Source organism: Myotis davidii, unplaced genomic scaffold (assembly GCF_000327345.1).
Source record: "Myotis davidii unplaced genomic scaffold, ASM32734v1 scaffold934, whole genome shotgun sequence".
Lineage (NCBI taxonomy): Eukaryota > Metazoa > Chordata > Mammalia > Chiroptera > Vespertilionidae > Myotis > Myotis davidii.
In genome coordinates this window covers 1,062,694-1,070,899 of record NW_006285798.1, presented here as the reverse complement: position 1 = coordinate 1,070,899, position 8,206 = coordinate 1,062,694, and the positions used below count along the sequence as shown (strand labels likewise).

General features: G+C 42.6%; 1 protein-coding gene across 1 annotated transcript in view; it reads left to right on the top strand.

Annotated features, from left to right (window-relative positions):
- Positions 1-6,277: 6,277 nt before the first annotated feature.
- The window catches only part of ATXN2L (ataxin 2 like), a 14,021-nt gene continuing 12,092 nt past the window's right edge, over positions 6,278-8,206 (top strand). Inside the window, exon 1 of the mRNA XM_006756873.1 lies at positions 6,278-6,340. Within this exon, the coding sequence (XP_006756936.1) occupies positions 6,278-6,340 (63 nt within the window). The remainder of the gene's footprint in view (positions 6,341-8,206) is intronic.

The window sequence follows — 8,206 nt, the reverse complement described above, 5'->3', positions numbered from 1 at the left end:
CCAAAATAAGGAGACAAAAACACAACCTCAAAACAAAAGAATGAGAGAATTCTTCAGAAGAGCTAAATACAATGGAGATAATAAATTTATCAGACAGAGTTCAGAATAATGATGGCAAAGATGCTCAACAGCATGAAAAAAGATATAGTAACTAAGAAGATGGACATAACACTAATGAACACAGTGGAAGGAATACACAGCAGATTAGAGGAAGACGAGGATCAGATCAGTGAATTAGAAAACGATAGAAAACCAAAAAGAAAAAATTAAAAACACAGGTGGCCCTAGCTGGTTTGGCTCAGTGACTAGAGCATCAGCCTGTTGACTGAAAGTCCCGGGTTCAATTCCAGTCAAGGGCATGTACCTTGGTTGTAGGCTCCTCCCTAGCATGGGCCCTGCTCAGGCCGCGTGCAGGAGGCAACTAATTGATGTGCTTCTCTCACATCGATGTTTCTGTTTTTCCCACCCTCTTCCATTCTCTAAAAAAATCAATGGGAAAATACCTTGGGTGAGGATTAACAAAAAAAAAAACAAAAAACAAAAAAAACAGGAGAACAGTTTAAGGGAGCGGTGGGACAACATGAAATGTAACAATATTCACATAATAAGTGTGCTAGAGGAGAAAAAGAGCAAGGGATAGAGAACGTGTTTGAAGAAATAATGGCAGAAAAGCTTTCTAACCTGATGGAGGAAAAAGTCACACAAGTCCAGGAGGCACAGAGAACCTCAAGCAAGAAGAACCCAAACAGGCCCACCCCTAGACATATCATCATTAAAATGGCAAAAATTAAAGACAAGGAGTGAAATTTAAAGGCAGCAAGAAAAAAGCAATTTGTTACCCACAAAAGAAATCCCATAAGGCTGTCAGCTGATTTCTCATCAGAAGCTCTACAGGCCAGAAGGGAATGGCATGAAGTATTCAAGGTATTGAAAAGCAAGGGTCTGAAACCAAGATTACTATAACCAACAAGATTATCATTCAAAATAGATGGTCAAATAAAGAGCTTCCCAGACAAAAAAAAAGACTAAAGGAGTTTATCACCATCAAACCAGCACTGCAAGAAATGCTAAAGAGACTGCTGTAATGAGAAGAAATAGAGAAACATAGACATACAGAATTAAAATGGCAATATATAAATACCTATCAATAATCTTAAATGTAGCCCTAGCTGGCTTGGCTCAGTGGATAGAGCGTTGGCCTGCGGACTGAAGGGTCCCAGGTTTGATTCCAGCCAAGGGCACATGCCTGGGTTGCGGGCTCGATCCCCAGTGCGGGTGTGCAGGAGGCAGCCAAGCAATGATTCTCTCTCATCATTGATGTTTCCATCTCTCTCTTCTCCTCCCTTCCTCTCTGAAATCAATAAAGAAATATATTTTTTTAAAAAGAAAATACATGTCAATTTCTCTTAAAAAAAATAACCTTAAATGTAAGCAGATTAAATGCTCCAATCAAAAGACATAGGATAGCTGAATGGATACAACAACATGACCCAATTATATACTGTCTATAAGAGACCCAACTAAGAACAAAAGACTTACACAGGATGAGAGTGAAGGAATGGAAAAATTTTTCCATGCAAATGGAAACAAAAAAGGCTAAGGTAGCCCTAGTTGGTGTGGCTCAGTGGATAGAGCGCCAGCCTGTGGACTGAAGGGTTCCAGGTTTGATTCCAGTCAAGGGCACATACCTGGGTTGCAGGCTCAATCCCCAGTAGGGGCATGCAGGAGGCAGCCAGTCAATGATTCTCTCTCATCATTGATGTTTATATTTCTCTCTCCTTCTCCCTGCCTCTCTGAAATCAATAAAAATATATATTTTTTAAAAAGAAAAAGGCTAGGGTAATAATACTCATATCTGACAAAATAGACTTCAAAATGAAGGCCATTACAAGAGACAGCAAAGGTCATTACATAACACTAAAGGGATTGATCCAACCAGAAGATATAACCCTGGTAAACATACATGCATCCCATATAGGAACACCTAAATATATTTTTAAAACTTCTAGAGGACTTTAAGGGAGAGATCAATAACAATACAGTCATAATAGGGGACTTTAATATCCCACGGATTTCACTGGATAGATCTTACAGACAAAAAAATTAATTAACAGCCCAGCCAGCATGGCTCAGTGGTTAAGCGTCAACCTATGAACTTGAAGGTCATGGTTCGATTCCTGGTACCACATGCATGGGTTGCAGGCTTGATCCCCAGTAGGGGGCGTGCAGGAGGCAGCCTATCCATGATTCTTTCTCAACATTGATGTTTCTAGCTCTCCCTCTCCCTTCCTCTGAAATCAATAAAAAAAAATTTTTAATTAACAAGGAAACAGTAACTCTAAATGACACACTGAATCAGATGGATTTAATTGACAGTTATAGAACATTTGACACAAAAGCTGCATAATATACATTTTTCTCAAGTGCACAACCGTCATTCTCAAAGTTAAACCAAATGTTAGGACACAAAACAAGTCTCTACAAGTTCAAGAAGATTGAAATCATATCAAGCATCTTCTCAGATCACAGTGTAATGAAATTTGAAATCAACTACAGTAAAAACACTCAAAAACATTCAAACATATGGAGGCTAAATAGCATGTTATTAAACAACTAGAGGCCCAGTGCATGAAATTCATGCACTTGTGGGGGGGGGGAGGCGGGGCCGTCCCTCAGCCCAGCCTGCACCCTCTCACAATCTGGGAGCCTTTGGGGGATGTCTGACTGATGGCTTAGGCCCATGGAGTCGGACAGCAGTCGGACATCCTTAGCGCTGCCGTGGAGGCGGGAGAGGCTCTGGTCACCGCCACTGCACTTGCCAGCCATGAGCCCCTGGCTCAGGGCTTCTGACTGAGCAGCATTCCCCCTGTGGGAGTACACTGACTACCAGGGTGCAGCTCCTGCATTGAGCGTCTGCCCCCTGGTTGTCAGTGCATGTCATAGCAACGAGTTGTTCCACCATTCGATCAATTTGCATATTAGCCTTTTATTATATAGGATAACCCACTTGTAGAATTTATGCTTACCATCTTGGCAACTTTGAGCTCTGCTGACTATATATGGTATCCCAAAAAAATGTATACATTTGATTAGCTCAATTTTGAAAATGAAATGTATTTTAATAAACACTGCCTTTATAATTATTCAAAGTGTTTGTATACATTTTGGGTACATCCTACATATAATCTATAAACTTGAACTATTTAATAGTAGGCTGCATGTATCATATTCTTTGGCACATAATACTTCAGTGTATATTTACTATGCATAAATGCTTACATATTTACAGTCATCACACTCAGGTATAGTATAAAGCATGTAATACTTTATAGCCTATACTCCAAATTCATCAGTGTCTTTTATAGCAATTTCCCCCTGAATTTAGGCCAGGATCAAGTATTTCATTTAGTTATTAGCCACTTTAGCCTCCTTTAATCTGGGATATTACCTCAACCTTTCTCTCCCATGCCATGGACATTTTTGAAGAATAGCCTAATTATTTCTCCTGTATGTTTCTTCTTCTTAGGTGTATATGCATGTATGTGTATATCTATTAACAGTATGAATGCATGGGTTCTTTTATTCAGTGAGTTATCATCTATTACTGAACTTTTTTTAAAAAAATATATATTTTATTGATTTTTCACAGAGAGGAAGGGAGAGAGATAGTTAGAAACATCGATGAGAGAGAAACATCGATCAGCTGCCTCCTGCACATCTCCCACTGGGGATGTGCCCGCAACCCAGGTATATGCCCTTGACCGGAATCGAACCTGGGACCCTTCAGTCCGCAGGCCGATGCTCTATCCACTGAGCCAAACCGGTTTCGGCTATTACTGAACTTTTTTGATGCTCAAATTGTGCCAGATTTGGCTTCTTAAAGCTGGCTCTTGTGTCTCTTTGTGGCCCTTATAATTTTTTTTTTTAGTACTTCTTTCCTAGCTCAACAAAATACCCCAAGCTTATCTGCTATCTTCCTTGCTCCTGCCCAGGCTGCAACCAGCCATTTCTTCAAGGAGTGTTGGTCCTTTGTATGGAACATGTAGAAAGCAAGATCTGGGAACTAGGCATGTGTAAGTGTACCTATCTTATTTTTTCCATAAATTCTATGCTTCCCATCCTAATCCCCACAAAGTTTTTGTTCACTTCATTCATCCTATATCTGCTTCTCCCTACTTCCCTCGTGAGAACCCTGCCTCCTACCATCTATATTTTACTCATGTGCTCAATCCACAATACACCCAATAGTTTTAGAATGGCCATGCCCTTGCCACCACAGCAAACCTACTAATTCAAGATTTGCCCTTTTTTTTTTTTGAAAGTTAGTTGAATTAGTCCTATTTTCCCCCTTCCATGTTATTTTTATCCATCTAAAATAGAGTTGGGTTCGTTTATTTATGTCTATATTCAGATTTTAGATGTCCTCCATCTTTTTAAAAATTATCTTTTATTTTTATTAATTTCAGAAGAGGGAGAAAAAGGAACATAAATGATGAGAATCACTAATTGTCTGCCTCCTGCATGCCCCCCTTGAGCGGAATTGAACCTGGAACCTTTCAGTCCACAGGCCAATGCTCTATTTACTGAGCCAACCCAGCTAGGGATCTCCCGCCCTTCTTTTGTTTAATACATTGACCATTAACATGATTTAAAAAGTCAAAACATACTCAAGGAAGTTCACCCTTCCCAGTCAGAGCTCTGTAGCTTCCTTCAAGAATGTAACCCACCCAACCAACCTAGCTCAGTGGTTGACCATTGTCCCATGCACCAAGAGGTCACTGATTTGATTCCTGATCAGGGAACAGCCTGCTTTTGGGGCCCAGTCCTCAGTAGGCGGTGTGCAGGAGGCAGCCAGTCAATGTTTCTCTCATTGACATTTCTCTCTGTCCCTCTCCCTTCCTCTCAATATCAATAAGAACATTTTTATTTTTTTTTAATATATTTTATTGATTTTTTTACAGAGAGGAAGGGAGAGAGATAGAGAGTTAGAAACATCGATGCGAGAGAGAGACATCGATCAGCTGCCTCCTGCACATCTCCTCCTGGGGATGTGCCCGCAACCCAGGTACATGCCCTTGACCGGAATCGAACCTGGGACCTTTCAGTCCGCAGGCCGACGCTCTGTCCACTGAGCCACACCGGTTCTGGCAATAAGAACATTTTCAAAGAATGCAACCCAACAACCAAATGACCCTTCACTTTCCCTGCCCCTCATAGGTAACCAATTTTATTAGTTTGGGGGTTATCCTTCCTGAGTTTTTCTCTGCAAAAATTTGCAGACACATTTCTTTCTTTTTTAATCCTCACCTGAGGACATCCTTAGATGGGAGAGGGAAACATCGATTGGTTGCCTTCCATGTGTGCCCTGACCAGGGATTGAACCCGAAACCCAGGTATGTGCCCTGACTGGGAAGTGAACTGACCACCTTTTGGTGCACAGGACAATACTCACGCAACTGAGCTACTCCAGCCAGGCCACACATTTTTCTCTCTTTTTAAAAAGTTCTTTATTGTTTAAAGTATTAGATAAGTCTCCCTTTTTTTTGTGTCCATTGGTTACGCTCATATGTATGCATGCAAGTCCTCTGGTTGATCTCTTAACGCCCCCCACCCTTCCCCTGCCTTCCCTCATAGGTTGGACAGTCTGTTCAATGCTTCTGACTCTGGCTCTATTTTTGTTCATCAGTTTATGTTGTTCATTACGCATTTGTTTTCTTATTTCCCCTTCTTCCTTGCATAAAAGGCAGCATAGTTTATACTCTTGAATTTTGCCTTCTTCACTTAGCAATATATCATGGAAATTACTCCATACCAAATCAGTGGTATAATTTCTAAATCACATACAGTAAAACATTTCATTCACTTACCAGCTGTATACCAGCCACTGAGCTAGACAGAGAGAGGGAAATGAGTAAAAGACAGTCAGTCCTTTAATGACGTTAGCCTCCGATAGAAAGGAGAGCACATAAAATCCATCAGTGTTCAGAGAGCCTGGAGAAGGGAGCCAGTGGCAGGATGTCCCAAAGGACTGACACCTAAGCTTAAAGAATGAGAAAGTAGGCGAAGAAACAGCACGTGTAGAGGCAGGGTTGAGGGAGGGCAAGGCATGTTGGAAATGGGAGTTTAATGGGGCTAAAACTTAAAATTTGAGTGTGGAAGCAGGATGTAGAAGGGGGAGACAGAGGTGCCCATAAGGAGGCTGGAGAGGTGGCATGGCACCAGGTGATCCAGTTAATCCCAGGAAAAAGCTGGTCTGTTAGTCAGGCATCCAGGAGACATGGTCCTTAAAATACCACTGGGACTCATTGCATTGCCAGGTCCTGTAGAAGGAGCAGTACGAGTAAGAAGACAGAATTCAAGGAACTCTTAAAGTGGGGCAAATTGCTGGGCAAACACACAGGAAGAGAGACTAACACACTTGAAGCTAGGAGTGAGGCAGGAGGGAAGGAATACTCCCCAAAGAGGAAGGCAGATTTTTATCTAGGTGTGTGGGTGTTTGGAGGAGAGGGTTGGGGAAGCGTTCCCATGCTAATGCCTGGAGTGAAAGACTGAGATACTAAAAGTTTCCCTGGGACTAAGACCACAGACCCATCTCCCATTCTCCACATAGCAATGAGTAATCCTTGATTTTACTTTACTTTTATTGATTTTATTAATCCTCACCTGAGGATATTTTTTCCATTGGTTTTTTTTTTTTTTTAGAGAGTGGGAGGTTGGGAGGGAGGGAAGGACAGAGGAAGAGAAACAGAAACAAACACTGATGTGAGGCACATGGATTGGTTGCCTTCCCACACTCCACCCCTCCAACCCCAGACTGAAACTGCAACCCAGGTACCTGCCCTTGACCAGAATTGAACCTGTGAACTCTCCGGTGCTCAGGCAGACGCTCTAACCACTGAGCCACCAGTCAGGGCTTATTCTTATTAATTTTTAGAGGAAGAGAGAGGAGAAACATTGATCCATTGCCATGAGTAACCCTTTAAAAATACAAATCTGATCTCTTCATTTTATGTAAAAGGCTGCTTTAAGGTTAATGGCTGTCTCTTAAAAATCTGGTCCCAGGTTGCTTACCTCTCCAGTTTTTGTGTTTTTTTTTAAACTCCCTCCCTCTTTGTGTTTTCTTAGCTCCACCCATCCTATTCCCCCTGCCTAGAGATCCATTACCCAACACTTGATTAGGCGTTACTCCTATCTGCTTTCAGAGTGCCCTGCGCTTCATCCAATCTCATTGAATTGTCTGAATCTACCACTAGTTTGAACTCTGAGGGCAGAAAGTGGGTTTAATTACAGTTGCATACAGAGCATCTAGTCTAACGTGGCAATGCCTAATTTTAAACGAATGAAGGCTGTCTTCACTGCAGAGTGAGGTGCATGCAGCATTTTGAACGAGACCCCGGAAACTTGGGCCTTCAGAGCAGTCTATTATTACAGTTTGCAGCGGTTCTCAACCTGTGGGTCGCGACCCCTTTGGCCGTCAAACGACCCTTTCACAGGGGTCGTCTAAGACCATCCTGCATATCAGATATTTACATGACGATTCATAACAGTAGCAACATTGCAGTTATGAAGTAGCAACAAAAATAATTTTATGGTTGGGTCACGACATGAGGAACTGTATTTAAAGGGCCAGAAGGTTGAGAACCACTGGTTTAAGGGTTCACTCCAGGGCCTGGAGAAACAAACCATTTAGGTTTAAAATCACTTAAGTTTACATTTACTTAGCATTAGGCATAGATTTATCTGCAAAGATCGGCGTGCTCAAGCTGATAAATTTAAAGCCCTTTTTTTTTAAGCAGATAAGGCCGGAAGTAGCTCCGCATGAAACCTACCAACCACCAAAGAACAGCAGCTTGTCTGGTCCCTGGATTTTTTTTTTTTTTGCACTTTGACCCGCCCACGGGACCACAAATGGCGGAAGAACTACACGCTACGTCGTGACAGCTCACAGCCTGCGGAGGCATCTCCACGCTACGCCAGCGGCGTGGGCGGGGCTGCCGGCTCTTCCTTCCTGTCGGCCGCCTCGGCTCCTCCTCCACAGCTTCACACGCTCATTGTGGAGCGACCGCGGCCGGCAGCCTCCAGCGCTGTTAGAGAACCAGAGACCCTAAGTCCTTGGCGCGCGTGAGCGCCCGCGCCGCCCCTTCCCCACTCGAAAGGCTGGGGGCGCGCGGTTCACCTTTATTCTTTCTCCTCCGCCCCAGCTAAC